Genomic DNA, 27,048 nt, shown 5'->3' with positions numbered 1-27,048 from the left:
CTCTACAGCCCCTCCTAGACCCTCCCATATACCCACACCCCCAGACAACCCCCCATATGCCCCTCTTTGCCCCCACATCCTCTCGGGCCCACCCTCCTCACCCCGCTGCTGGGGCTCTCTCGGGGTGCAGTCGTCATTCACCTCTTTGAGGGTTGATGTCACCCACCTTTGTGAGGGCTCACCCTGGCCTGAGCCCCCAGAGCTGCTCCATCGCTCCCTCCTCAACTGAGCAGGGAGGGAAAATACAAGGAAAAGCTGGAGATGAGGATCAGGATGCCACCAGGTGCAGGCATGGGTAAAACAGACTCAGTTTGGGGAAATTAATTGAATTTCATAAAATCATGGAATAGCGGAATGGTTTGGGTTGGAAGGGACATTAAAGCCCATCTTGTTCCAAGCTCCTGCCATGGCAGGGACACCTTCTACTGTCCCAGGTTGCTCCAAACCCTGTCCAGCCTGGTCTTGGACACTTCCAGGCATCCAGGGGCAGCCACAGCTGCTCTGGGCGCCCTGTGCTGGGGCCTCACCCCCTCACAGCCAAGAATTTCTTCCTAAAACCTGTTCTAAATCTCCCCTTTAATATATTTATCACCAATCAAATCAGAGCAGGGTAATAAGAAAAACCCCGAAACCTTAACCCCTTTTCCCACTTCTCCCTTCCTCCTGGGCTCAAAGGCATTCCCGATTTCTCTCCCTCCTCCCCTCCCGAGAGGGGCTGTGGGCAGCTCACCACACACCGACCCCTCTGCGGACACCGGCTGCCTGTGGGGCTGGGGGGGACCGCGGGTGGGGGTCAGCACAGCCTGGGGGAAAGGGGGGCACCGGGAGGGGTGAGCCAGGTGAAGTGGAGGGTCCCAGAATCCCAGGATCAGGCTGGGAGGGGGTCCCAGGAGCGGGGTGGAAGGGGACATGCCGGATCCAGGCTGTGCAGGGGTCCCAGGCCAGCGTTAGGGCCTGGGGGCCATTCTGGGTGCGGGGGTCCCATCGGGGGTCCCCGAGCACCGGAGCAGGCTGGGCACAGAGGCCGGGGCTAGGCTGGGAGCGGGTCCCAGACTGGGGCTGGATGGGGGTCCCCGGACAAGCCGGGGTGGTCTCAGAGCAGTGGGGGCTCTCTGAGGGGACTGTGGGTGGGGAATCCCCCCGGAGCAGGAGCCGGGAGGGGATCGGGAGCGGGGAAAGCCGCGGCGGGGCGGGGCGGGGCGGGGGGCGGACGCTTCGCCCCCATCCCGGGGGCCAGATGACGGGAGGCGGCGGGGCCGGGCCGGGCTCTCACCGCCTACAAATGCGGCTCCCCCGGCGGCCGCCCCCGCCGCCCCCCGCCGCCCCCCGCCATGGCCGCGCCGCGCCGGCTGCTGGCCCCGCTGCTGCTGCTGCTGCTGCTGCTCGGGCTCGTCCTGGCCGCCCCCGGTGAGAGCCCAGCACCCGCCGGGACCCGCTCCGGCTGCGGGGGATCGGGGGAGGGAGCGAGCAGAGAGGGGACCGAGCCGGGGTGGCCGCGGGCTGGGGGGCGCGGGGGGACCGGCACTCCCCGCCCGCAGCGCCGGGATCCGCTCTGGCTGGGCTGGGGAAACACAAAGCGCTTTCTTTGGAGCCAAAATCCCTCCGGAGCTGGAGCCACCGGAGCAGCGGTGACAGCCCCGGGCACCGCCGGGTCCCGCAGCCGGACCCACGAGGGGCACGGCCGGAGCTGGCACCGGAGCTGGCACCGGAGCATCCCCGCCGTCAGCCAGGGGAGCAGGACCAGTGCTCGGGGACCAGAGCATCCCGACCAGGGGCTCCAGGGCCCCGGGGGAACGGGACCACCGCCGGGAGCAGCAGCACCGGGCACGACGGGGCTGTGGAGGGCTGACCCGGTGGCACGGAGAAGGGGGCGGCTGAGGGGGGCTGGGGCCGAAGGCGGAGCTGCCCCGTGCCCCGCGGTGAGGCTGCTGGCCGCGGCCGCACGAGGTGGCCATGCCTGGCACAGGTGGCCCGGCACAGGAAACACTCGGCAGCGATGGCTCTTGCTGGGGACAATCCAGGAAAGCGGGCGGCCCGGGGCCACGGCTTCGGGAGACACGTGGCTAACGCTGTTCCCCATCTCCTCAGGGCCACTGGGGAAGGCGCCGGACGGGAAGGATGCCCCGGGTGGCCTCAGCCGAAGGCTGGTGCGGCCGCGGGGTGCACGGCGTGGGACCGGCCAGCGGCCGGGGGGCTGGCGGAGGTACCGGCGGCCCCGGCCCCGGCTGTCCCACAAGGGACCCATGCCGTTCTGAGCCAGGTGAGATGCTGCGGGCCACGGGGGATGCAGGGAAACGTGTGACGGTGCCAGGAGGGAACTCATAAGTACTCGGGCTTGCTCTCGTTGCAGGGCTGCCGGCCGCCTTTCACGGACACGGCTTCCATCGCTCCCGCCGAGCTCTCGCCCGCTCTGCTCATCCTCCGGCCCCGAGCCTGGGGTCCCCCCTGTGAGCCCTCCCTGCTGGTCCCGGTGCCGTGTCCGGCACTGTGGGTGCATCCTGCTCCTCCTGGCTGCCCCGAAGGGCCGGCTGGACGGGGGCTGCCTGCAGAGGGACCGGGGTTGCCACGATGCTTTGTCCCGGTGGCCACGGGGCCGGCTCGGGCACCGGGCTTTGCGCAAAGCACTTTGTCAGGCAGAACAGCTTCTCCTCAGGGTCTGTGAGCCCCCTCGGGGCCCTGCCCCAGCCCGGCGGGAGCACACAGCTTGTCCTGGGTCTATTTATTCCCATGGTGCTCGTCCCACACCCCGGGTGAGCTGCTCTCCCTCTCCTGCTGGCAGACCCACCGTGGTGGGGTGGGGTCCCCACCCAGGACACTGCGGGGTCCTGCACCCCTCTGCTTCACGCCGTGGGACAGCAGGGACAGGGGGCACTGGGGTCTCTGTCAAGCTCTGCCTACACCAAAGGAGGGGCCCTGGCTCTGAGCTGGGCCCTGCTGATTGTCTCCTGTGTCTGTAAAGATTTGTTCCATGTAAATACATCTTTATTATAAAGAGTTATTATTATTAACTCAGTGAATGCTGATTTCTGGAAGGGCAGGCAGGGGTTCCTGTCCTGCTGGTGGGGAGGGATCTCAGGTACCCCTGCTCCCTCCTCGGGCTGTCTGCAGGCACTGGGGATCATGGCTGGGGCCACGGCAGCCCCTTCCCCAGCCCACTGCTGCCAGAGGAAGTGCTCAGCAAGGAGTGAAGCCATGTGCTGAGCCTGTGGCATTGGCAAGGAGGGCGGGAAAACACGGGTCAGAGAGGCTGCGAGATGGAGGAGGGAATGCTGGAAGGGCACAGGGATGCTGGTCCTCCAGGGCATCCCTGCCCCTTGTGTTCAGTCACTGCTACTCCCGGCATCGCCGTTTCTGGTGTCTTGTCCCTCGTACCACTGGCATTCGTCCCCTACTTGTCCCCATCCTTGTATCCCCCATCTTGGTGTCCCCACCCGACGTGGCTGTGAGCAGGACTCATGTGGGGGACAGGGGGCCGAAGCTCAGGACTGAGGGTCCCTGTAGGACCCCGCAGGGAGGGAGGAGGGGCTGAGCCCTGCAAAGGGATGGGACCCCACGGGACAGGACACTCCAGCCGCGGCTGGGACGCCAGAGGCGGTGCCCATGCGAGGCCTCCAAGCCCTCACTGTTTGCAGGGAGCTGCCCCCGAGGGACGCTCCGGGCGGGGGGCTGCGGGCAGGGGTCGGCAGTGCCGGCGGGGAGGGGGTTAAGGGGCTGCGGAAGGGCTGCAGCTGCGGGCTGGGAGCGGGGCTGGGGAAGCGCCGGGACCCAGCTGGCTCCATGAGCTCATCCGCCAGGAGCGGGAGGGATGCGCTGCCCGGCCCCGCGCCAGCGCTGCGGCCACGCCGCCACGGCCCGGGAGCCCCGCTACGGCCGGGACCCTGCCCGGGAGCCCCGGTACGGCCGGGACCCTGCCCGGGAGCCCCGGCATCCCTGCAGCCACTGCTGCCCCATGTCCCCACCACCAGCTGCCCTGAGAGACCCTGCCATCCCCACTGCCCAGTTCTGTCCTGCCCAGTTTTCCAGAGCCAGCAGCCTCCCAGGGCTGGTGGGGCAGGACATGGTGTCCTGGTCACAGCCCCCTCCAGCTGCCCCCAGCCCCAGCTCTGGGATGTTTGGGAGGTTATGGTTCCTCCCTTGCCACTGCTCCAACCAGTGCTGCTGCTTCTGGTTTGAACTGGGAGGGCTCTCCCCCTGAGACCCCAAACCAGCCCTCAATGCCCGTGCTCGGCCTCAGGCACCTTGCCCAAGAGATTGGGTGAGGTCCCTGCACCCCTGAGACCCCTGGAGCGGCTGCCGTGGCCGTGCCAGCAGGGCAGCGATGTCCCACGGATGTCCCCCAGCCCCACAGGGGCTGCACAGCTGAGGCCTGACCCCAGCCCTCCCGCGCCAGCCTGGGAGGAGGAGGCAGGGAGGACCTCCTGGTTGGGCTGTGGCCAGCCTGGAAGGAGGAAGAGGCTTCTTGGGCCGGGAGACCTAAGGAATCTCTGGCTCTTCCTGGCCTGGCCAGCTGCCCGCAGGCAGGTGGGAGCTGCTGAGCTCGGCCACGCTCCCTGCGCCACGGCAGTGCCAGAGCCGCACTGCAACAGGAGCTGGGGCACAGTGGGCACAGGGACACTGCTGGGGACACGGGCAGAGCGGTGCAGGGCAGTCCTGGCCCTGGCCGTGCAAGCAGCGTCTGTCCCAGCAGGACAAGGACGGGATCTGCCAGGTCCCGGCGTGCTGAGCAGGGATGCAGGGGGCACTGCGAGAGGGCTGAGCAGCGGCAGGAGCCCTGCGGTCCTTGGGGACCTCTGGCTGTCCCCAGGGGGAACAGGGACAGCTCTGCCCAGCCAGGGCAGGTGAGCGATGTGGGACACCACCAGCTCCTCCAGCACCTGGGTACCACCTGCACCCCTCAGTGCCCGTGTTCACGGTGGGCTGATGCACGGGTGAGACCCCCAGAGCTGCACCCCAACAGCCCCCAGGGTCCCCTCCTGAGGAGGAGGATGGGCAGGCCCAGCCTTTGTCCCATCCCCAGGGAGCATCAGGCATTTCCTCCGGCAGTGGCAGGAATGTGGTGGTCACGGGAACAATGCCGGCACCTTGCGCTGGTCACCTCGGTGACAGCACGGGAGCAGCTGCCCAGACACAGCCCTGCTCCCAAGGAGCCGGCAGGAAGCAGATGGAGATGACACCGGCCACCGCTTCCTGCGGCAGGACACGCAGGCTTGCAGCAGTGCCGGGCCCTGGGCACGGCCAGCACGGGCACGGTACCGGCACGGCACAGGCACAGCACGGGCACGGTACCAGCACAGCACGGGCACAGCACGGGCACGGTACCAGCACAGCACAGGCACAGCACGGGCACGGTACCGGCACGGCACAGGCACAGCACGGGCACGGTACCGGCACGGCACAGGCACAGCACGGGCACGGTACCGGCACGGCACGGGCACAGCACGGGCACGGTACCGGCACCGTACAGGTACAGCACGGGCACGGTACCGGCACGGCACGGGCACAGCACGGGCATGGCACAGGCACAGCCCAGCACAGGCACAGCCCAGTACGGGCACAGCACAGGCACAGCATGGGTATGGTACTGGCACGGCACGGGCACAGCATGGGCACGGTACCAGCACGGGCCCAGCCGAGCTCCAGGCTCCGTCACTCCGTGACACTGCAGAGCTGCCCCAGGGAGGGCAGGCGCGCCCCGCGCAGCCCCCAGGCCTTGCACAACAGAGGTTTATTTGGAACGAATGGTTTCCCAATAAATTATGTAATTTAAAAATTTTAAGGAAAAGAAAAAGGCAGAAGGGAAGGGAGCCCGTGGCAGCTCAGCCAGTGCATGGGGACCACAGGGCCACATGACATCCTGGGCTAACCAGGCTCCGGCAGGGGCTCTGTGACCACAACCCTCTCCCCTTGGCTTTGGCCTCCCTCACCTGAGGCCCCGTGGCCCCACAGGCCTCGTAGTGTTTTGGTGGGACAGGCCACTGCTGTACCCTGTCACCAGCCCTAGGCTGTCCCCTCAGCCAGCTGGGTGTGACCCTTGCACCGCAGCCCCGCCAGCTGCTCCTCTGGCCCCCAGGGAGCATTTCTGGCTCCTCTTACTCCCCCAAACCTGCACCCTCTGCTAGCACCCCAGGAGGAGAACAGACTCCATCTGGTGGCACCTGGGCAGCCAGCCTGTCCCACCCCCACACTGCAGGCTGGCCTGGAGGGACAGGCCTCCCATCCTGCTCAAGACACACAGAGGGCAGCTCGTGGCTCCACCTGACCCTGGCCACTGTGAGCCAGCCACCATCCCGTGTCCTTGGGGGAAATGGGGCAGGGAAGGGAGAGGAAAGTGAGGGCAGAACGGGGTGTGCAGGGACAGAGCTGTGTGCCGAGGCCTCGTGTCCTGGGAGGGAGGGGAGAGGGGAAAGGCCCTGCCGAAGGGGAGAGGCCGAATGTCCAAACAACCTTTCCTGGGTGAGCACGGTCCATAGCACAGTGATGGCAGCAGGGCTGGCAGGGCTGTGTGGCAGAGGGTGGCACACGTTGCAGTCTGGGCAGTACACGCGTACCCGGCGCCGGAGGGACGCGCCGTGCCACCCAGAGCACTGGCCATCCCCACCCCTCTCCACAGCAGCTCCTGGCAGATGGGGGTGACACAGAGAGAAGCGTGACCTGGACGCCCGGTGACGCTGCCACGGGACGACGGGCGCTGGCACAGTGCTCGGGTACCGCCACATCCGGCCGGCTCCCGCGGGAAGCCGAGGCTCCGGAGGTGGATGGCGGCGCGGTGAGCGGTGCCTCTGCAGCGTGGGGTGTGGCGAGGCGAGGAGGGGAGCGTCCCTTCCCACTGTAAACACGGCACTTGCAGAGCTTGGAGCCTTTACCCCTCGGAGCTGAGAGAGGCCCGGCTGCAGCGCGGGCCCGGCTTTGGCACACGGCACGAGTCACTCGTCGTCCCCGGCGAGCAGGAAGCTGGTGAGGAAGTTGATGGCACGCTGGCGGTCCTGCTGGCTCTGCTTGGCCATCAGGTTGGGCGGAGGGCGCAGGAGGAGGCTGGAGAACAGGGCGGCTGTGGAGGCAGGTAAAATCAGTCCCTGGTGAGGAACAAACACCTTGGGAGGTGCAGGAGGAGGCTGGGACGGAGCGAGGGCTGCAGAGGAACAACACTCACCGATCATGGTGGCACTGACGTTGTTGTCCTCCGAGTACCTGAGCAGCTCCCGCAGGAAGGACATCAGGTACCGGAACACGTTGCGGTGGCAGCTCGGCAGCTGAAGGATCACCTGCAGGGAAATGGTGTCAGGAAGCTCTCCTGGCTCCCGCTGCTGCAGCCTGGGCACGTGTGGCACTCCAGGAGCCACAGCAACGCACCCACAGCTGCAGCCCAGTGCTGATGGCACCTGTGGGCTGTGGCTCGTGGTGACACTGCTTCAAGGAAAGCTGGAAAAAGCCCCCACTGCTTTGGGGCTGCTTCCTGCTTGTTTCCAGTCACATCCCGGCTCTCACTGCCACAAAACATCTCCCTCTGCTCAGGGACATGCCAGGCCTGGCTTGCTGCCCCACCAGATGTTAAGAGCCACGCACAGCCCTCCATGGAAGGACAGGAATTGTCCTGCACTGTGAGCAGGTGCTCAAGCCCTCAGAACCTGGCTTGGCTCGGCCCCTCCCTGCTCCCCACGTGCTCAGGGTGAGACAGGGCTCACTTGTGGTCTCTCTGGAAGAGCTGCCCACCCTGCCAGAGGCACTGCCAGCCCCTGGGCAGGGAGCAGGGCCCAGCCCAGGGCAGCAGGAGCAGCCCTGAGCCAGCACAGCCCCACAGGCCAGGCCAGCACAGCCCCACAGGCCAGGCCAGCACAGCCCCACAGGGCGGCACAGCCCCCGCAGGCCAGCACAGCCCCACAGGCCAGGCCGGCACAGCCCCACAGGCCAGGCCGGCACAGCCCCGCAGGCCAGGCCAGCACAGCCCCACAGGCCAGGCCAGCACAGCCCCACAGGCCAGGCCAGCACAGCCCCACAGGCCAGCACGGCCCCACAGGCCAGCACGGCCCCACACGCCAGGCCAGCACAGCCCCACAGGCCAGCACAGCCCCGCCTGCACCTGTCGGCAAAGCCGGCTGCTGTGGGACCCCTCCAAGCACCGCTGGTACAGCTCATAGCAGATCACAGGCTCTGGCAGAGCCTCCAGGAAGATGAGGAGAGCTTCAGCCACAGAGTGATTACTGCCCGCTGGAGCACTGGGAATCAAGGGTCATGCTGATCAGAGATCCCCTCCCTCCCCAGATGCTCATCTTGCTGGAGCTCACTCAAGTTCCCTGCCTGTCTAACCTCTCCTCCTCCTCCACTGTCCCCCACCCATGGAAAACACTGCTCCATTCACCCTGCACTGCATTTTCCCACCCTCTGGCTGCACAGGAGCCCCCCGCTCCATGAACCTCTCCTCCACACCATCTCCTCAGTATCCCAGCTCCTGTGCTTGGCACAGCCCTGCAGAAGCTTCCAGAGCCCCCAGCTGCTTTGGCCAGCACAGATTTGACTTTCAGAGAAGCTGTAGGGGACTCAAGGGGAACTCCTCCTGCCAGGGTAACGGTGACAGACAAAGCTCTCCTGAGAGCGAACTCTCCCAGCAGAGCTGAGATACATCACGGAAGGATACGGATTGTCTCAGGAATGCTGGTGTCCAGGCAGTCAATGATCTGCTCCAACTCTTCCTGCATGCCTGGAGTCTGGAACAGGTCCTCCTGTCAAAAACAGCACAGGGATGGAGTAAGTCACCTTCTCCACAAAGGCTGAGGCAGATGGTGACTCCCAGTGAGTGGGGAAGCCCAGGACACCCAGCCAGTGCCTCAAGCACAGGGAAAAGCCTTGCCCTGAAAACACCGAACTGGAGCTGATCTCCAGGTGCTTGTGAGGAACCAGGTCACCACGAGAGCTCCATCATGGCAGAGGCCCTCTACCTCACCCTCCCTCTCACCTGGTGAAGGGCATGCTTGAATAGATGGTCCACCAAGAGCCAGATCTCCTTTGGCACCTGCAGTGGCACCTCACTTGCCTCCTCGCTGTCCAGGGAGCCCATCTGCAGGATGGATTTCTCCTGGGGAGAAAGCACACAAGGGCTCAGCGAGACCTCAGGCCGTTAGTCCCAGGTAGGGAAAGCTGGGAGAGGGGAGGCAGCAGAACCCCAGGGTGCTCGAGCCCTGACTCACTGTCACAGCACCAGCCACTGCTCCTGGTCCTGGCTCCTCTCCCTCCTGCTGCCCCATGGAACAACCTGCCCGCTCTCTGCAGCAGCCCCAGCCCCCTCAGCCCCCCGGGAGGGGGCTCTGGCTGCCCACAGAGCCCCGGCCCAGCTTGCAGCCCGCAGGCAGCAGGGGCTGGGAGCCAGCGAGTCCCGGAGCCCCAGCCCACCCAGCCCTCGCCTTCCCTGACTGCGGCTGCTCCAGCCACGGCTGCCTTCGGGGCTCTGGAGCCGTCCTGATTCCTCCAGTTCCTGCCCTGGTTTCCCCAGGATGGCTCTCACTGAGTACACAGCAGCTCTGTCACAGCTCCTGCTGTGGAGCAGCTGACGAGCTCCACGGCTCAGGCGTCTCCATCACACTGAGCTTTAACCAGATCCAGGCTCTTGGCTTGATTTTACTCTCACTTCATGATCACTCCTATTCCTCCAGGGAGGAAGCCATGCCCAGCACTCCCAAAGCACCCAGGAGCCAGCACAAGCAGGGACACAACCCCGCCACCAGCAGAGGAGCCCCCAAGCCACACAGAAAGCACCTTGCTCCAGCTGAGGCAACAGCTGCCACACTGTCCTTGCAGCACACACAGCCACTGACAGCAGCCAGGGGTGACCTCCCTGCTGTGCCCAGACACACCCCGGCTTGGCACGAGCCCTGGTGGCACGGGCAGTAGCCCCAGTTGCCACATGGCACGGCACAGCTCCGTCAGCCCCGGGTCTGACCCTGCCAGGAGATGAGCAGTCCTGGCTGCACAGCCACGTGCACTGGGAAGGTCGGGGCAGGAGCATTAGAGAATTCCTCTGAGAGGGAAGAGAGCTGCAGACCCTCTCCCAGGGCTGTGGACACTTCCCAGGCTTCCTGAGGCTCTTCTACAGAAACCCCCTGTGCCAGGGCATCACTGGAGTGGCCCTAGGCATGACTGGGAGAGCTGTGGAGATGCCCATGCTGGAGATGCCAGGTCCTCAGGGAAGAGGAGAAGGCTGGAGGTGCCTGGGGCAGAGGAGAAGGAGGAGGAGGAGCAAGGGCAGAAGCAGGAGCAGGGACAGGCGCAGGGACAGCAGCAGGGACAGGGATAGGAGCAGGAGCAGGAACAGGGATAGGAACAGGGACAGAACAGGGATAGGAACAGTGACAGAACAGGGATAGGAACAGGGACAGAACAGGGATAGGAACAGGGACAGAACAGGGACAGGAACAGGGGCAGGGACAGAACAGGGATAGGAACAGGGGCAGGGACAGAACAGGGATAGGGACAGGGATAGGGACAGGGATAGGGACAGGGATAGGGACAGGGGCAGGGACAGGGGCAGGGACAGGGGCAGGGATAGTAACAGGAACAGGAGGCGGGAGCGCCGGGCCCCGAGCGCCCTCTCCTGGCGCCTCCGAGGAAGGGCGGCACCGCCACGTCCTTGCCACGGGAAGGAGCTCCCAGAAGCGAAGCAAAGCAAGAACCAAAGAAATACTAAAATTCCTCCCTTCTCCTCTGCCAGGAGGGAGTCTGTGAGCTTCATGTGGTTAAACAGCCCAGCTCGATCCCCTCTGGGGGAGGGAACGTTCCTTCCTCTCCTGTTGTACTCTGCCACTGTGCTGACAGCCCTGAAAGGAACAGCTCACACTGGGAAACCGGGGCAGAACCAGCTCAAACCATTTACAGATGCCAGAGCCAGCGCAGGGACAGCATGACACCCCCAGCATCTCCCCCCTGAGAGCATCAACACCCCCAGCATCTCCCCCCAGAGAGCATCAACACCCCCAGCATCTCCCCCCTGAGAGCATCAACACCCCCAGCATCTCCCCCTTGCTCTCCAGGCCACGTTCCCTGCTTGGCTCCAGCACAGGGCACGGTGCCAAGGGAAGCAGGATCCCCCTGGGCACGGTGGCCATCAGAGCCAGCAGCCCCAGCTTCACCGCTTGAGGAGGCACAGGAACATCCATCTCCTGCACCAGGCCCTCCCTCAGCCTCCACCGGGACACAACCAGATGGAAGGAGCCCGAGTTTCCTGCTCCAGCCCTCTTCCCACAGGTCTGAGAGGATGCTGTGGTGAACCCCTCCTTATGCTCACAGGGATGTCAAAGGCTGCCAGTCTCTTTTGGGAATATCCAGCATTGCTGTCAGGATCAGGAGAACAATTTTTTTTCTCCAGGAGCAAATTTGGTGAGCTTTAACATCTCAGTTGGGCTTGGCTCCGGGGTCACTGTGTGCTTCTCCATGCTCTCATCCAGCCCACAGCTGTGCTAAGAAGCTTTGCTGGCAGCTGTGTCCCCTCTGTGCTCCCCTCCCCTTCCCTCTGCCACACAAAACAAGGGAAAAGCTCTCCTTCTTGACAAACACACCGCTGAGAAGCAGACTGCCACACAGCAATTGCTTGTGTTACCTTTTCTAAGAAGCTGTCTTCTTCCTGAGAGCAGCAGGAAAGAGAGGAGAGGAAAAAGTGTGGTTAAGAGGGAGAAAGCACTCTTGGATTATCTCTTGTGATTAAGCAGAAGCCTAATTTGCATTACAAGAACCCACTGAACACCAGGACCTTCACACATTTTGCTGACACGGCCAAAGTTAAACCTGTGGAGAGATTTGCCTGCCAATTAGCAACAATCCTGCTCACATGCTGCACAGCCCCAGCATTTCTGGAAGCCCCTCGGAGGGGCTTGGGCAGCACTGGCCAGCAGCCGGGCCATGGGCAGGTGAGATGTGTCCGCCAGGACGGCGTTCCCTGGTCACAATCTCTGTCCCTGTGTTATTTCAGCCATCTTCCCTTGTGACCAGACCAGAGATAAAACGTTCCCTGGGCTAAATCTGTGTTTCCGAGCGTGTGGCAGCTGTGGAGCTCACAGGGCCCCAAAGCAGCTTTCGGCAGGGTCAGGGAAATGAAGGTTTGTGCTCAAACCCGGCTGCTGCTGCAGCCTAAGAGCATTAGCACAGCACAGAGGAGTGTGCCAAGCCCTCTGGCAGCACAGCCAAGGCCTCAGCATCCCCGGGCAGCCATCCCTGGACACTGCTGGTGGGGTCTGTGGCAGGGAACGGAAGCAGGCTGTCCATGCCCAGTCCTGGCAGACCAAGCTTGGGAACAGCCCCACGCAGTGCCAGGCTGAGCTGGGAGCAGCTGCAGCTCCCATGGCATGGGGACACCAGGAGAGAGCAGCATCTCAGGCTCCCCTGTGGCCTCTGCAGTGTTTGCTTCCTCTGGAGGCTCCCTGAGCTCCAACAGACCGGCCTCTTCCCGGGAACAGCTTGCTCGGAACAGGAGCTGGCACAGGTTCCTCTCCTGAGGCACAGGGGAGGGACACAGTGACAGGTTTGGGAGGGCAGACAGCCACCTGCACTTTTGTACCGGATGAGTCATCCCCACCTCACCCCCCAGCCTGAGCCTGGCTGCTCAGAGAGTGAAAATCAGAGTGCTTTGGGTTGGGAATGAGCTTAAAGCTCATCTCATTCCACCCCCTGCCATGTGCAGGGACCCCAGGCTGCTGCAAGCCCCTTCCAACCTGGCCTTGGACACTGCCAGGGATAGGGCAGCTCTGGGAAAACTGTGCCAGGGCCTCCCCAGCCTTACAGGGAACAATTTCTCTCTAATGTTGAGCCTTCAGCATGATCTGCTCCACAAGACTCACCTGTTCCTGACAGGCGTTCTTCAAGAGGCTTTTTAAAACCCAGAGTAGGATCCAAAGGAAAAACAGGATGAGACACTAATACTGAAATCCCAAATGAGAGGTGCTCAAGTGCCAGCAGCCGTGTGTCAGTGTCTCCCTCCTGGGAAAAGCAGGAGAGCCCCTCCCAAACTCCCACCTACACGGTGCTACCCCCACCCACCCACCTCAGCCCCCAGGGACCGCATCTCCAGACTTCTCTCCCTGAGAGCCACACACAAAGTCTAGCCAGGCTGAGGAAAACGCTGGATGCAGCAAAGGATGAGCCCATGCAAGTGCAGGAAGTTCTTAACACACAGCCTGAGCAGCACCAAAACTCAGGGAACTGCACCCAAATGCTCCAGGCCAGGCAGGATCCAGGCGGCAAGATACAGCATCTGCCTCCCCAGGTCCAGCCTGATCCAGGCTTCAGGCTCCTCAGGTTTCTGAGGATTTGTTTCAGAGTCAGTCTTGTTCTAGAAGTGGGTCTGGAACATTTCACTGGTTGCTTTTCCACCTGCTTTTTCCAGCTCTGGAACTGCAAGAGGCAGGGAGAGGAAATGGAGAGCTGCTGAAGGGATCAGGAAATGGGGAAGCTATGGGAGTGGAAGCTGTCAGATCTACAGAGGTGGAAAAGCAGCAGCTCACTAGATAAAAACCCCTCAGGTAAGGGTGAGACTGTGAGGAGAGGAAAGGAAAGGTATCACATGGCAGAGAGACTCAAACAAGGGGGCTGAGCTTTCAGGTGGACAGAAAGAAAGGTCTCTGCTGGCTGAACAAGAACAGGGACATGAACTGGCACTAGGGAGCTGCTGCACCTCATTGGAACACAGCCAGGAAAGGAGAGAGGAGTGAAGCCAGCCTGGAAAGCAGAATTACATCCCCAAAATGGGACAAGCCCAGAAACAGCTGAGAGTGCCCAAAGGACAAGAGGTGACAAGGGCACCACTGCACCCTCTCTCATGCACACAAGGAGCTGTGGGAGGAGGAATATTGATGCTGGGGCTGGCAAAGGCTGGGGGGAGGAACAGTTTGCTGCACCACAGAGAGATCTCTCCCTGATGAGCTATTCTCACTCGAGGCATTATCTCCCACTGTGGCTGGTGTGGGAGGAAATGGCCAGAGAGGCTGTGACATTGCTCATCTGCTGAGCTGTGTCCTTCAGCACCCCACTCCCACACCACAGACTTTCCTCTGGTCCTCTGCTTCTGCCTGCTGCTGCCCCTGAGCAGTGGGAATGCATCCAGAAGGAAAAGGCCCCTGGGGCACTCAGCATGGCAGAAGAAGCCCACATACCTTGGGTGACAGGACCCCAGTCACATCTCTTATGACACCATAGTGCCACCCAGCTGAGCCTGCCAGCACCAGTAACACCAGCAGAAGGTGCTGGCATCTCTTTTTGGTCCCACCAAACAATATTTAGAGCCTACTCAGAAAAAAGGGACAAAGTACAGGCTGTCAAAAGCCATTAGCTGTGGTAGACAGGAAGAATAAAAGAGCACCTCAAGCTCTGTGAAGTGATTCAGCTCAGAGCCAGCACAGACAACCCAAGCTGCAGGCACTGCTCCTGCTTTTGGGAGCAATCAGAAGGGAAGCAGGCCTCTCTCTCTGAGTTAGAAGAGCTGCTCAGAACTCACCAGGTCGATGAGCTTGGTGACTGGAACCTCTCGGATGGGTCGCTTCATCCGGCACAAGGCCTCGAGCGAGGTGCCGAAGCAGCTGGGCAGGTAGGTCCCACTGATGGTCAGGAAATAGTCCTTCCCTCGGTCCAGGTGCAGGACAAGGATATCCTCGATTTTATCCTCGCCAGAGTTCAGCAGGGTGACCGAGTCCTTGCTGACGTACACGTCCAGGGAGATCTCTGTGCTCTCATCTGCAACATACCCGAGCTCTCAGCAACACAGCCATCACCAGGACAAACAGACACAACAGGAAAGACAAACAGACAATGGTGATGGCAAGGAAGGTGGGACAGAGGGAAGACAGGAAGGACTGAGTGGAGATGGGATGGGGGGTGTACAGCAGTACACTCACCTGGCTCCAGGTAACCTTCACAGGGCTCGGCCCGAAGCCATGGCTTGCAGTAGTGGCTGTCATTGAGCTTTGGGATGAAGGAGAAGTGACAGGTGACCTGCCCATTATTGGTAATCTGGAACTTCTGTTTCTGCAGCTGACGGAACTTCACATTCTCAAACTCAAACTGCAGAGCAAAGAGAAATCAAGAGGTTAGTGGGCAGGATATGGCCCATGGCCAGCTCCCCATGGACCCTGCAGTGGCCCCCCATGGCTGAGAGGAGCCCACCCAATGCAGAACTCCTCACAGAAGTCCTGCCAAGGAGCCAAGACAACATGTCCTTGCTAACCCAATTCCTGATGGTAAGATAAAGGATAGAGTTCAATTTCCTATAATCCAGCTTATTGAAACAAAGTCTTTTGAAAGAAGATCAGGCACTTTGAAGGCTGCTGTGTTTGGGCAGTGACAGTGACCCCAGTGTCATCCTCACCTCTCTCCTGCTCAGCTCCAGTGAAGGAAGAAAGTCGTTCTCCATCCTGTCCATTATACGAACAATATCTTCAAACAGCTTCCGATACTTCTGCTCATCCACAACTTTCACCTGTGGGACACAAAAACACTCAGCAAAGCTTCTGACTGGCTTTCCAGGAACTCCCTTGATCATGAGCAAACTGCAGAAGTGAATTGTTTCTCTAAGCACTTGCTTCTGTAGCTGCAAGGCTGAGAGCTCACACCCGTGTGCAGTCTGCAGCTTTACGGATTTCACCCCTGCAGGTGTTGCCAGGGTCTGTCTGGCCACTGGTCACGCAGCTGGGAGATCACTGGAGGCAAACACTGGCATGCTGCAGCACTCCTTGTTTCTGCAGAGGGAGAGGAGAAAGGCTTTTCTTTCAATAGATTCAGCCTGTTCTACTCAGCACACATCAAGTGCTGTGTCCATTTCTGGGCTCCCCAGTACAGGAGAGACATGGAGCTCCTGGAGTGGGGCCAGCAGAAACTACAGATGCTGCAGGGCCTGGAGCATCTCCCTTAGCAGGAAAGGCTGAGGGAGCTGGGGCTGTTCACCCTCAAGAGGAGACAGCTGAGAGGGGCTCTCAGCCCTGTCTGTGCCTGTCTGCAGGGAGGGCTCAGAGCAGGGCCCAGGCTCTGCTCCCTGGGGCTCAGTAATGGCACCAGAGGCATGGGCAGGAACTGATCCCAAGAAGTTTCACCTGAACATGAGGAAGAACTTCTTCACTGTGTGGGTGACTGAGCACTGAAATGGATTTCCCAGAGAGGCTGTGAAATCTCTGCCTGGACACAGTTCTGTGCCAGGTGTTCTGGGATGGCCCTGCTGGAGTAGGGAGATGGGACCAGATGAGCACTGTGGTCCCTTCCAACCTGACCCATCCTGTGACCTGAGCCACCCAGGGAGCAGGAGGTAGCAAAAATGGGCATGGGGTGTCCCCATTTGCTGCACCAGAGAACCCAGATTTGCTGCCACTGTGCCCTGAAGACACTGAGGTGTGAACCAGATGACACATCTGACACAGCCCAGCTCCAGCAGGTCCAGGTCCTGCTGTGTCTCCGTGGGCAGGAGGGCACAGCGGGGTCACCACTGCAGTGCTGCACATGCAGCAGGCAAGGCTCAGCTGGGCTCAGCTGCCCTCCTGCAGCAGCCTGAGCAGGGGTGTCCTGAGCCTGCAGCGCTCCCACAGCAAGGCCTGGCCGTGCTGGGACGCTGCCCCGGCGCACACACACCCACCCCGATGCGGAACAGGGCGCTGACGGGTTTGTGGTCGCTGGTCTTGAGCTCCATGTGACTGCAGTAGCGCAGCTGCTGGATGTTCCCTCCTCTCCAAAGGATCCGATCGCACCACGCCGGCACACGGCACTTCCCGCTGGAGAGGAAAACAGGTTACAGGGGATCCAGCAGTCCTGTCACACCATCCCAGCTGCTCCTCCTCCCAACGAGGCTTCCCTCCACCCACACCACCACAGCGGTGATGGGATGAACCCCCAGCACAAACCCCAGCTTGAACTCTGTTATTTCTTCTGCTCTCTCCCCCTTTCCCAATACAGCAGATAAAAATCCCATCCTCTCCAGCACCAGGAAACAAAATAACCCTCAGCCAAGCCCATTTCCACAGCCTGAACCCATGTGTGACCCAAGCTGCTGACTTTCTTGTGCTGCCAGACCTGTGTGCCCACAGTCCAACCCGTCACTCACTGTTTCCACTATGGAAAGTCTGCTCAGTGATCACTGTTATGTTGTGAAGCCTGAATCCTGGGTTATCCCTCCTCAGATTAACTACTCTGCTGATTCATAAACATGGCAAATTCAATCACCACATGGTTTGAAAGTCCTTCTTGGGAGTTTCTCCCTTGGGAGCAGCCCCTGCAGCAGATGCAGCCATGTCTGTGGGAGGCTCCAAGCAGGAACCACAGCTGCTATCACACTGCAGCCACCCTGTGGGTGTGCAAGTCAGGGGACAGGGTGACTCACAGAGCCTGTTTCCTTAGCTCTTCAATTCCTTTTTTATATTGTTTGCCTGTCCCTGGTAGTAGAAGAAGCCCCTAGTGCAGTGTCACCTGAGCTCCCACTTCACCTGCCCTCATCCAGTGGGATCAGCAGCAACAGAGCTCTAAGGGATGTGCCTGGTCAACACACACAGGGGAAAGCAGGAAAGAAAGGAAGGCCAAACAACACTGACAGGTATTCACAGCTCTAGGAAGCAGGAAATCAGGTTTTCTGAGAAAATGTGTTTTAGGTCATGGGTAAACACGCCCAGTGTACCTGGAGTCCCAGCGATCTGTTTTAGAGTCGTATTTATACGTGGGGATGAATGTAATATCTCCCTCCATGAAATCTGCAAATGCTTTCTTCTGAGTGCGCTGAATATTCAGCTAAAGCAGAAAAAGAAAGCTTTAAAAAGAAAAAAAAACCAAACCAAACCCAAGAAACCCTCCCCTGCCAGAGCGGTGTCAGAGAGCAGATCTGCAGGCCTGTGGGATCCACAGACAACCCCAAACTGCCTCTCATTCCTCACACCTTTAACACAACTGGAATCTTTTCCAAACAGACCGAGTACAAATGGACACTGCTCACCAGAACATGCAGGCAGCATCAAGCAAGAGTTAAGGGAAATATTAATTACTGAATGCTTTCATCAGTTTTCATGCTTAAGATTGCCATCATTAATCTTTCCCCTGGATTTCACTTTAAAAAAATTTCACTTTAGCGAAAACCTCCATGACTGCACTTGCCTGACCACCTGACACCACCCTCCTTTGCTCCTTTACTCCTCTGAAAAGCCTCCTGGATGTTTTCCTCACTAAGACCTCAGCTGCAGCCTGCACGAAGCTCTGCAGTACAGCAAAAACCAACCAAATTTACTGTTAAACTGTGTCAGAGGTGATATTGCACCACTGTTGTTCATGTTTCCCAAGTGCAACCCCTCACCTGAAGGGCACCTGCCACCAGCCTCCGTGTGCTGCAGGGAATGCCGAGCAGGGGAGGTGGCAGCACAGAATTCAGGTCAAACTGGGCTCCAAATCAATACCTCTTCCACAACACTGATCACAGCAGCTGTTGTTGCTGTTACAAATGCCTGTGTTCAGCTTGCAGTTTGTGTTTAAGAGAACTCCTGCTCTGAGACACGGACACACTTACACAGTGCCTGCCTGAGTCACCCCAGCATGGACAATCTGGTTTTGTTTAGGGAGATGTTGCAAGCAGCACGCCCAGAGCTCTGTCAGGGTCCAATGCCTGTGTCCAAACCCTCATTGTAGTGTGTCATGAAATTATATAGCTTGGAAAAGCTCTCCAAAACCACTGAGTCCAACTGTTCCCCCAGCACTGTCAAGGCCACAACTAACCTATGTCCCCACGTGCCACCTCTATGTGTCTGCTAAATCCCTCCAGGAATGGGGTCCTCACTGCCCTGGGCAGTCTGTGCCATGGCTGGACAGCATTTTCCATAAAATATTTTCCCCAACTTCCCACCTGAACCCCTCCCTGGCACAACTTGAGGCCTCAAGTCTCTCCTCTTGTCCTGCCAGCTGTCACCTTGGAGAAGAGGCCAACCCCCACCCGGCTGCACCCTCCTGGCAGGGAGCTGTAGAGAGCAAGAAGGTCCCCCTGAGCCTCCTCCTCTCCAAGCTGAGCAACCCAGATGCTCCTCACCAGATCTGTGCTCCAGCCCCTTCCCCAGCTCCTTCCCAGCAGAGGCACATCCTGAACCAAGATGCCTTCCCAGGGATGGGGTGAATGTGAGTGACTTCACTGACCTGGTCATAGGTCAGCAGCTTCTGCAGCTCGTTCCTGCTGATGAGATTCTTCACCTCACTGGCATCCAGCAGACACAGCCTGTAGTTCAGGTCTCCCAGCCAGATAACAACACTGCAAACAAAGATACACACAGAATCATGGAATGGTCTGGTTTGGAAATGAGCTTAAAGCTCATCTTGTCATGGACAGGGACAACTTCCATTATCCAGGCTGCTCCAAGCCCTGTCCCAGTTGGCTTTGAGCAATTCCAGGGATGGGGCAACCACAGCTTTTCTGGGCAGCCTGGCCACCCAGCAGTTAACAGCTCCCCTTTATAAACCACGTTAAAGCTGAGACATGTGGAAGACAAAAAGGAGACATTTGAGTCCAACAGCAGAAACTTCTAGTGACAGCAGAGCCTACAGGACTGAGTCCATCTCCTCTGGAACTCCCCAAAGACTGAAGACGTGGTTTAGTAGCAATGCACTTGTCTGAGAAAAGCCACAGAACAGCACAGACTCTCTAATGATGCAAAACTAGTGTTCACACAAAGTCCAGCTGGTACTGAGGTGGAGCTCATTGAGCAGAGCCAGCTCTATCTGCCATGTCCCTCATGTGGCTTTACCTGCTTTACCTGCTGCTTTTTCACTGCCTTCCCTTCAACCAGAGCAGGAGCTGCTGCACCACCTACTGAGCCAAGGCCTCCTGACACAGAATTAGCAGGAGCAGAATTAAGTTCCTGGAGTTTACAACCTTCTGGACATTGTTTCCCATCGCAGCCTTCAGCCACCCCTCCCCAGCACTGGCTCCCACCCTGCTCCTCTCCAGGCCTACAGCCTTCTTGCTATCAGCAGCTAAAGAAACACTTAGGGACTCACTCTTTACTCCATAAAGGTTTCATTTAAAGATTAAAATTTAAACCTCTTGCTAGTACCAAAGCTCTTCCTGTTTATAGTCAAACCTCAACATTTCCATTAGTGGATTATCAGGGATAATCTAATATTTGAAGTTTTTTCCTGCAGTAATCCACTCTACATTTTTGGTTTTTAAATGGTTTAACTATTAATTACAGAAGTACCAACCATTTGTATTCTGTTTAGGCCTGCTGAAAAGAAGTTATTAACAAATGCAAGGAGAGGGACACTGGGGACAGGGTGCACAAGGCACTGCAGCAAGGAGCTGACCAGTTTGTCTGCAAGAACTGCAGTGCATCACAGCCCTTGGGATTTCAATTTATTTCATCAAGCCAGAAAACTCATGTGCATGAAAGCTCCTGCTGCAGCAGCTCTGATGTGCCTTGGGTCACTCGACACCACTTCCAAAGGGCACAACTCACTCGTGCTTCATGATGTTGAGCTCGGACAGGCTGTCACCGGGGATGACGAAGCTCATCCGGGCACAGATGTCCTTGTAGTCCTGGTTTCGGCGCTCAAAGTCCTCCACGTGGGCAGCCAGGTGGGAGTTGACGACACAGAAGGTGGTGTTGTAGAACATGAACCTGATGGCCACACCACCCTTGTTGCCCTGGGGACAGGAGGAGCAGCGGGGTTGGAGCGGGGCAGGCACAGGGAGGGGCAGGGGTGGCCCAGGTGAACCAAACCAGACTGTGCCACTTCTTGCATGGATACAGGGAAGCCACAAGCTGGCCACGGTGACTCACCATCTTTCCCATGACTCCTGTGCCCACAGACTCTGTCACAATCTCCCTGATATTGCTCAGATGATCCTTCTTAGCAAATATGAGCAACATCATCCCAACGAGGCGGACCATTTGCACCTGCAAAAATAAACAGGATCCTGAATTGCCAGAGAGGCAGAGGGAATGAAGCTCTGATCTGCTCTGCTCTGCCTGATGCTCTGCCTCTCCCTGTTCCTCGTGTTCTACTCAATCCCTAATTGCACAAGAGAACCCAAAGGGTCTCCTGTCCACAGCAAGGTTCTTGGGGTCCACCTGTCACCCCCAGGAGCTGTCAGCGGTGCTGAGCTCACTGCATTCCCTACTCTGGTCCCTCCCTACAACAGGCTGGGCAAAGAGGAACCAAATAAATGCCTGGCAGGTTTGTGACTCAGGTCTCAGCCCTTGCCATGCTCTGACCAGCACAGGCAGAGGAGGCTCTGAGTGCTCCAGGCAGGTGCAGTGGGAGTCAGAGCTCACCCTGGCTTACTGCAGACTCCAGAGCAGAGGGGAATGCACAGAGATGTTCTCATTTCCCTGAGGCACAGGGTAGCAAAAGGCATCTCTGTGCTACAGACAGGCTCCTTCTCAGGAAATACTTGTTCCCCAAAGCCAAGGGCCCCTCTGGATCTGAGCAGTTATCTCTCAGCCCACAGAGGCTGACACCCTGCTCGTGTGCCCTGTCCCAGTGGGGATCTCAGGTCTGCTCCTGATCTTGTACGTGTGCTAAGCCAACCCTGCCCCATCTGTGACCTTCCTGCACCTCCAAAACGGTGCTATCACCACTCTGAAACAGTGACAAGGCCTCACCTGTTCCAGCACAGTCTGCATGCTCACCTCTATGCACAGAAACATTCACATCTGTTGGGACTGAGTCTATGGGGTGAAGAAAGATGCAGAGAGCAGAGAATTTGGCTGTAAGGGCTGCACCCAGTCTGCTCTGCAGGAGCAGAATTTGCAAGTGACCACAAGCTTTATCTACAGCTCCAGCCACTTCCCCCTCCTGTATCCATATCCTGTGCTCTCCCTGTCACTGAGGTGGGAGAAATTCACCCAAAACTCAGGTGAAGCAAAGGGAGGGGAGGGAGCAGGAATCCCTCTGCAGTTTGAGCCGTGACTCCCTTGGTAGGTCTCATTTCAGCAAGATACTCCATTTCCTGCTTCACTCCCTGTAACACCTGCTCAGAGCAAGCAGGATGGGGTGTAACAGCAAACACACAGCCCAAGGAGGAAAGGGAAACCCATTCATGTATCCAGGACTGGTCCCTGCAGCAGGAAGGTTTGCCACAGCAGAGACAAAACCAATGTCTTGCTCTTAACGAGCCAGAACAGAGTCCTGCTGCCACAGCTGAAGCAATTCTGACTCAAGGCAGCAGCATCTGGAAGATTTCACTTCATAAATCATCCCATTCCTTCAGGGAAAAGCTACTCATTTAATTTATCAGCTCAGGACACATCTGGCTCCTGTACTACAGGATGAGAAGGTAATACAGGTAGAGAATTTGAACCTGCTGCTTCCCTGGCACTACCTCCTATTCGATAAAGGTATGGTGGTCCCCCACCTTTACAAAATTCTGCTTTAAAGCACAATATTTCCCCACAGCTGTGGCGCAGAAGCAGACTCTCCAGATTTAACCTGACACATCTGACACATGGCCAGGCATGCACATGCCCAGTACCACCCTTGGTTTCTCCAAGCCTTGCTCCTTGGACAGGGAGGACAAGGGAAGCCCATTTCCTTTTCCCCTCCCATCATGCCAGCTCCATGACAAGCCCCCATGCCACTGAGCAGAACTCACTTTCTTGTACTTAGCCTTAGGGTGCAGGAACCTCTCCACAGCAGACAGCCACTCCTGCTCCTTCGTAGAATCAAAGTAGAAAAAAGCCTCCGTGCTGAGGTCCAGCTCCTGGAACCTGGAAACCCAAGAGCTTAGAACCTCCAGCCCTCCTGCACATCCCCTTCTTCCTACAGGAACGTGAAACCTCCAGCAACAGCCCTTGGAGGAACAGCTCCTTATGGCCACTTGCTAAATAAAGCAGTAGGATTTCCCCACACTGCCTTTGGGACCCCAGCACAAACCCCCAGCAGCCCTCTCCCTGAGAACAGGCAGAGGACAACGAGCAAGCTCTGCAGGTGCCTCCAGGAGAATCCATTATGTCATGCTGGCTTTGTTCAACCTGATCCTCTGCCTCATCTGATGGCTTTTTTTGCCCTCAGACAGCCCCTGTGTGACACAGCTCAGCCCTGTGCAGCCTCTGAGAGCACGGCAGGAACCGAAACCCAGCCCAGCTCTCCTGGATCCCCTCACCCGATGCAGTAGAAGTCCGGAGGCTCCGTGTCACACACCAGCCATGGATTCAAGAAGCTGTCAGGAGACTGCCCATTCACATTCCACGTTCCCACAAAGAACCTGCAGCACAAAAGCAGAGGAGCTGTTAGAAAACACAATGAAAAGCACAGCAGCACAGCAGTGTTGTGGCTGCAGGCACGCACTGGGAGCTGTCCCTGCATGGGGCAGTGGCAGCCATGGGGGATCTGAAAGCCACAGGATCACTGAGGCTGGAAAAGCCCTCAAGGGCTTTGAGGATCACCGAGTCCAACCTGTGCCCAATCCCCACCATGTCACCGAGCCCAGAGCTCTGAGTGCCACATCCAGGCATTCCTTGCACACCTCCAGGGATGGGGACTCCAAACCTCCCTGGGCAGCCCCTGCCAAGGCCTGACCACCCATTCCATGGGGAAATTCCTGCTGCTGTCCACCCTGAACCTTTCCTGGTGCAGTTTGAGGCCATTTCCTCTTGTACTCTCTCTTGCTCCCTGGGAGCAGAGCCTGTCAGGGAGTTGGGGAGAGCCAGAAGGTCCTCCCTGAGCCTCCTTTTCTCCAGGCTGAGATTCCCCTGCTCCCTCAGCTGCTCCTTGAAAATGCTCCCAGGCTGGGCTCACTCCCAGTGACGCTCCTCTCGGAGTGAGACATTCCACCAGCAAACATCTGGCTCTTTTAACACCACAACACTATGGTGGGACATCTGTCCTCAGTCTTCCTGCCCACCTGCTCCAGCCTTTCCAAGGCTCGGGAGATCTGACACACCCAGAGAAGATAAAAGGAGCCCCATGGACACTTGGTGACCTTTGGGCTGTACCATCCTCATTGGCCACCTGAGCTGCAACATCAGCAGCTGCCAGGGTCCGATCCTGGGTGAGATCCAAGCTCGTAGGAAACACCCCCCCAGCTCTGTCCTTCCCTCCCAGGTCTCACCTGAAGTTGTGCAGGTTGATGTAGGCCTTCTCCCTCTTGGCCAGCACATGTTTGATGAGCCCCTCTCTCTGCCCCGACTGCGTGCTGGGCAAAAACATCTTGCGCATCGTGTTGGTCACCTTGGGCTGGTCTCTGGATGTGCCTTCTCTCTCTCGGTGAAATCTAGGAAGGAGGCAAGAGCAGCACTAGAACTACTTCTGCTGTCTAGGAAGAAAAGTGAAAAAGGGAACAGATCCTCTGCTTTTCTTACTGCTTATTCTGAGGGACGGGAGGAGGCGGGGGCTCCCGCCGAGATCCCGCCTGGTGGTTCTGCATGTTCCTTTTCTCTTCTAGGCTCAGAGTATTGAAGTCATCCTCAAACCCCAGAGCTCCTGGAACAAAAATCCAAGAAAAACACCCTGAGAAACAATCAAGAAGGAAAAAACCTAACTCCATGGAAAGCAAAAAACCAAATGATGGTAGGAATATATCAACAGTGTGTCCCTGGAAATTGGAGAAAGGGGCACTAACCACAAGTCAAGGCAGGAAGGACTTTAACATGCACAAAACAAAGGTGAAAACAGCACTTAGGAGGGAATTAACAGACAAGGAAGCAGGGCCAGACCCAGCTCCTACCCTGGGCACCCCAGCACTGCACAAGCCCCACAGCAAAGCCAGCTGTACCTGGAGACAGACCTGTGAGGCTCTTCTCCACCTGATGCCAAATGGCCGAGTCCTTTGCTTCAGGAAGAGACGCTTTCAGGTGGGCTGCAAAAAAACCCATCCCTGTCAGAAACTGCTGGCAGAGGATTTCACAGCCCCAGGGGCAACTCTGCTCACCTTCCTGTATGCTCTGCACTTCCGACAGGAACCCCAAGCAGCGCTCCTCGTCAGGGATCTCGAAGAGCCGCTCCGGTGCCTCGTCACCCTGGATCCGGACCTTGCAGCCTGCTTCAAGCACACTCACTGCGTCAGCCCAGGCTGGCTCACAGTACCCAGGCTTCCCAGCCAGCTTCAGGTGTTGTTTGTGATGGAAACCTGCACTAAGTTACTCTCCCTGTGCTTCTGAGGTCCCCCCGCCCTGCTTGGCTAACCCCAGCACTTCTCCTGGCTTTCAGAATCCTCCCTGCTGCAACCTCGCAGAGAAGAGCTCTGAAAGCAGGAAGAAAAACTGCAAACATTTCAATCGTTTGCATTTCAAACCTTGTCTGTCTTGACAACTGAGTGTCTGACAGAGCCAGATGACAACATCAGAGGGAAAACAACCCCCGTTTGAGCAGAGGACAAACACAGAGCCTGGGTGAAGACTGGGAGGCAAAACAAGCACCAGTGGCTGTTCCCTGACAGGACCTTTAGCTACAGCACTGCCCTTATGAAACTTACTGTTTGTAGCTATATCAATCAGCAGAGTTTCTTCTGCCTCTGGAAAAGAGAAGAACAGGATCAGTAGAGCTGACGCTGGATGCTGCAGTAATTGAGGACTCACGTAATTACACTGCCTGCTACCAGCCACCAAGAGTCCTGACAGGAACAAAGAGCTCTATTTTACATCTGGACATTCCTAACGGGACCGAGAGTCACCTCCCAACGAGGCCCCAGGGACATTCCCACCACACAGTTCTCTGGAAGGTTTGTCCCCATCAGTGCAGCTACTTTGGGAAAGACCAACTTGATGAGAAACTTCAGAACTTCTCTACAGGCCAAGACCAGGGGCAGAACATCACTGAACTGCACACAAGGGAATGAGCAAATCCAGGGAAAAGAACTTTTACTCCTTACAAAGATTTGCCCTAGGGCCACTTGCTGCTATTGAAGTTTTTCCAAGACAAGGCCTAAAGCCCTTCCTGATCCAACAGGTGGGATGCTGAGAGCTTGCTAGACCGTAGGGAAGTTTAGATATCAACATTGAGGAAAAGGCAACAGCTCCCAGCTCTCGGCACAGCAGAGAAGCCTGAGAGACAGACTCCAGCAGCCACCAAATCCCAGCCCCTGGCAGCAGGTTCTGCGCGTGTTGGCTCTGTGCGATGATGCCAAGCCCACCACGCACTGGAGCCTGCCAAGTTCCTCACAACTGCATGCTGACATGGAATGACAGCCTGCTCGGATGAGGAACCAGGGATTCCATAAAATGTGAGCTGCTGTTTCACAGTGAAAGGATTCAATGCTCGGGAGGCAGGTCATGAAACACCACTAAATTTGGGGTTTGTGGATGAACAGCAGGGGATTCTTCCTCCCCCCAGAAGCCAGTACCTTGCACACATTTAAAGCGGCTATTGATGGGAATATAATCCGGATCAGAGTTTTCTTTCTCCTGGGAGTGAATAACGACCCTGCAGACAGAAGGAAGGCTCGTAAAGACCCGGCAGCAACGCCCTGCTCACACACGGGAGCCGTGTGTACAGACACAATGTTTGATTTTTATCGCTAGGCTTCGGAAAAGGGAAGGCGAGACGGTGCAGGACGCGGACACCCGGGGGAGAAGCCAGGGCTGATGGACTGTCCGTGCCGCGGGGCGGGTCCAGCACCGGGCAGCAGCGCTCGGGATGCCGGGGGAGCCCCGGGGAGCCGGGAAGGCACCTCCGGAGCGCCGGGCCCGCGGGTCCCCGCCCGCAGGGTGACAGGAGCCCGCCGGGACCCCGCCAGCCACGGCAGCGGCAGCTCGGGGGAGAAGCGCCCGCAGCCCCGCCGGGCTCGCACTCACCCGTAGCGGCCGGCCCGCCGCTCCAGGCCGAGCACGCACGGCTCCCGCCGCCCGGCCCGCACCTCCGCGCCGGCAACGCTCTGCGCCGCAGTTAAGAAAAGCTCCGGTAACCGGCCTGCCCTGCCCCGCCCCGCCGCTGCCCCCCGCCCGCCCGGCCCCGCCGCGCCCGGTGGATACGAGCAGGCCGCAGCCCGCGGCGCGCGCCTCCATGGCAGCGCTCGCTTTCCCGGGACCCCGCGCGGGGAGCGGGGAGCGGCGCCCCCTGCCGGCGGGAGGCCCCCACCGCCCGTGCCCGTGCGCCGATGGCGCGGCGGGAACCGCGAGCGCACCGGGGGCGGGG

The 27,048-nt window shown here is 58.8% G+C and overlaps 2 protein-coding genes across 9 annotated transcripts; one reads left to right on the top strand and one right to left on the bottom strand.

Moving 5' to 3' along the window:
- Positions 1-1,304: 1,304 nt before the first annotated feature.
- Positions 1,305-3,008, top strand: APLN (apelin). Its single transcript, XM_086850951.1, has 3 exons — positions 1,305-1,407; positions 2,089-2,260; positions 2,351-3,008. Exons 1-2 carry the CDS (start codon positions 1,332-1,334, stop codon positions 2,253-2,255), a joined length of 243 nt encoding a protein of 80 aa, XP_086707077.1. The 5' UTR covers positions 1,305-1,331; the 3' UTR covers positions 2,256-2,260; positions 2,351-3,008.
- A 2,702-nt stretch (positions 3,009-5,710) lies between these two features.
- On the bottom strand, positions 5,711-26,981 carry OCRL (OCRL inositol polyphosphate-5-phosphatase). Of its 8 annotated transcripts, none has more exons than XM_086850950.1 (24): positions 26,886-26,981; positions 26,709-26,788; positions 26,258-26,337; positions 25,391-25,429; positions 24,848-24,958; positions 24,692-24,775; positions 24,279-24,399; positions 24,029-24,190; positions 23,081-23,182; positions 22,571-22,685; positions 20,757-20,873; positions 20,433-20,620; positions 19,117-19,228; positions 17,624-17,733; positions 16,592-16,727; positions 15,338-15,448; positions 14,868-15,033; positions 14,471-14,706; positions 11,585-11,608; positions 8,951-9,070; positions 8,633-8,717; positions 8,078-8,205; positions 7,151-7,262; positions 5,711-7,048 (listed from the first exon to the last, which is right to left on the bottom strand). In XM_086850950.1, the coding sequence occupies exons 1-24, from the start codon at positions 26,916-26,918 to the stop codon at positions 6,924-6,926; spliced, it is 2,697 nt and encodes an 898-aa protein (XP_086707076.1). In that variant the 5' UTR covers positions 26,919-26,981; the 3' UTR covers positions 5,711-6,923. The 8 variants fall into 8 exon arrangements, with proteins under 8 accessions (XP_086707076.1, XP_086707069.1, XP_086707068.1 ...); XM_086850943.1 differs by having other exon boundaries at positions 24,704-24,775; positions 26,886-26,967; XM_086850942.1 differs by having other exon boundaries at positions 24,848-24,955; positions 26,886-26,958.
- Positions 26,982-27,048: the final 67 nt, after the last annotated feature.

Source organism: Cyanistes caeruleus, chromosome 14, assembly GCF_971803275.1.
Source record: "Cyanistes caeruleus chromosome 14, bCyaCae1.hap1.1, whole genome shotgun sequence".
NCBI classification, from domain to species: domain Eukaryota; kingdom Metazoa; phylum Chordata; class Aves; order Passeriformes; family Paridae; genus Cyanistes; species Cyanistes caeruleus.
This window is presented reverse-complemented; position numbering and strand designations above follow the sequence as displayed.

Bases quoted from the DNA above. Each gene is read 5' to 3' on its own strand.
- APLN (XM_086850951.1), top strand. From the start codon at position 1,332: ATGGCCGCGCCGCGCCGGCTGCTGGCCCCGCTGCTGCTGCTGCTGCTG. The intron at 1,408-2,088 runs GTGAGAGCCCAG...CCATCTCCTCAG, and splicing joins GCTCGTCCTGGCCGCCCCCG to GGCCACTGGGGAAGGCGCCG.
- OCRL (XM_086850950.1), bottom strand. From the start codon at position 26,918: ATGGAGGCGCGCGCCGCGGGCTGCGGCCTGCTC. The intron at 23,183-24,028 runs GTGAGACCTGGG...TTTGTGCTGCAG, and splicing joins ATCAACCTGCACAACTTCAG to GTTCTTTGTGGGAACGTGGA. The intron at 8,718-8,950 runs GTGAGAGGGAGG...TGTTTTTGACAG, and splicing joins TCAAGCATGCCCTTCACCAG to GAGGACCTGTTCCAGACTCC.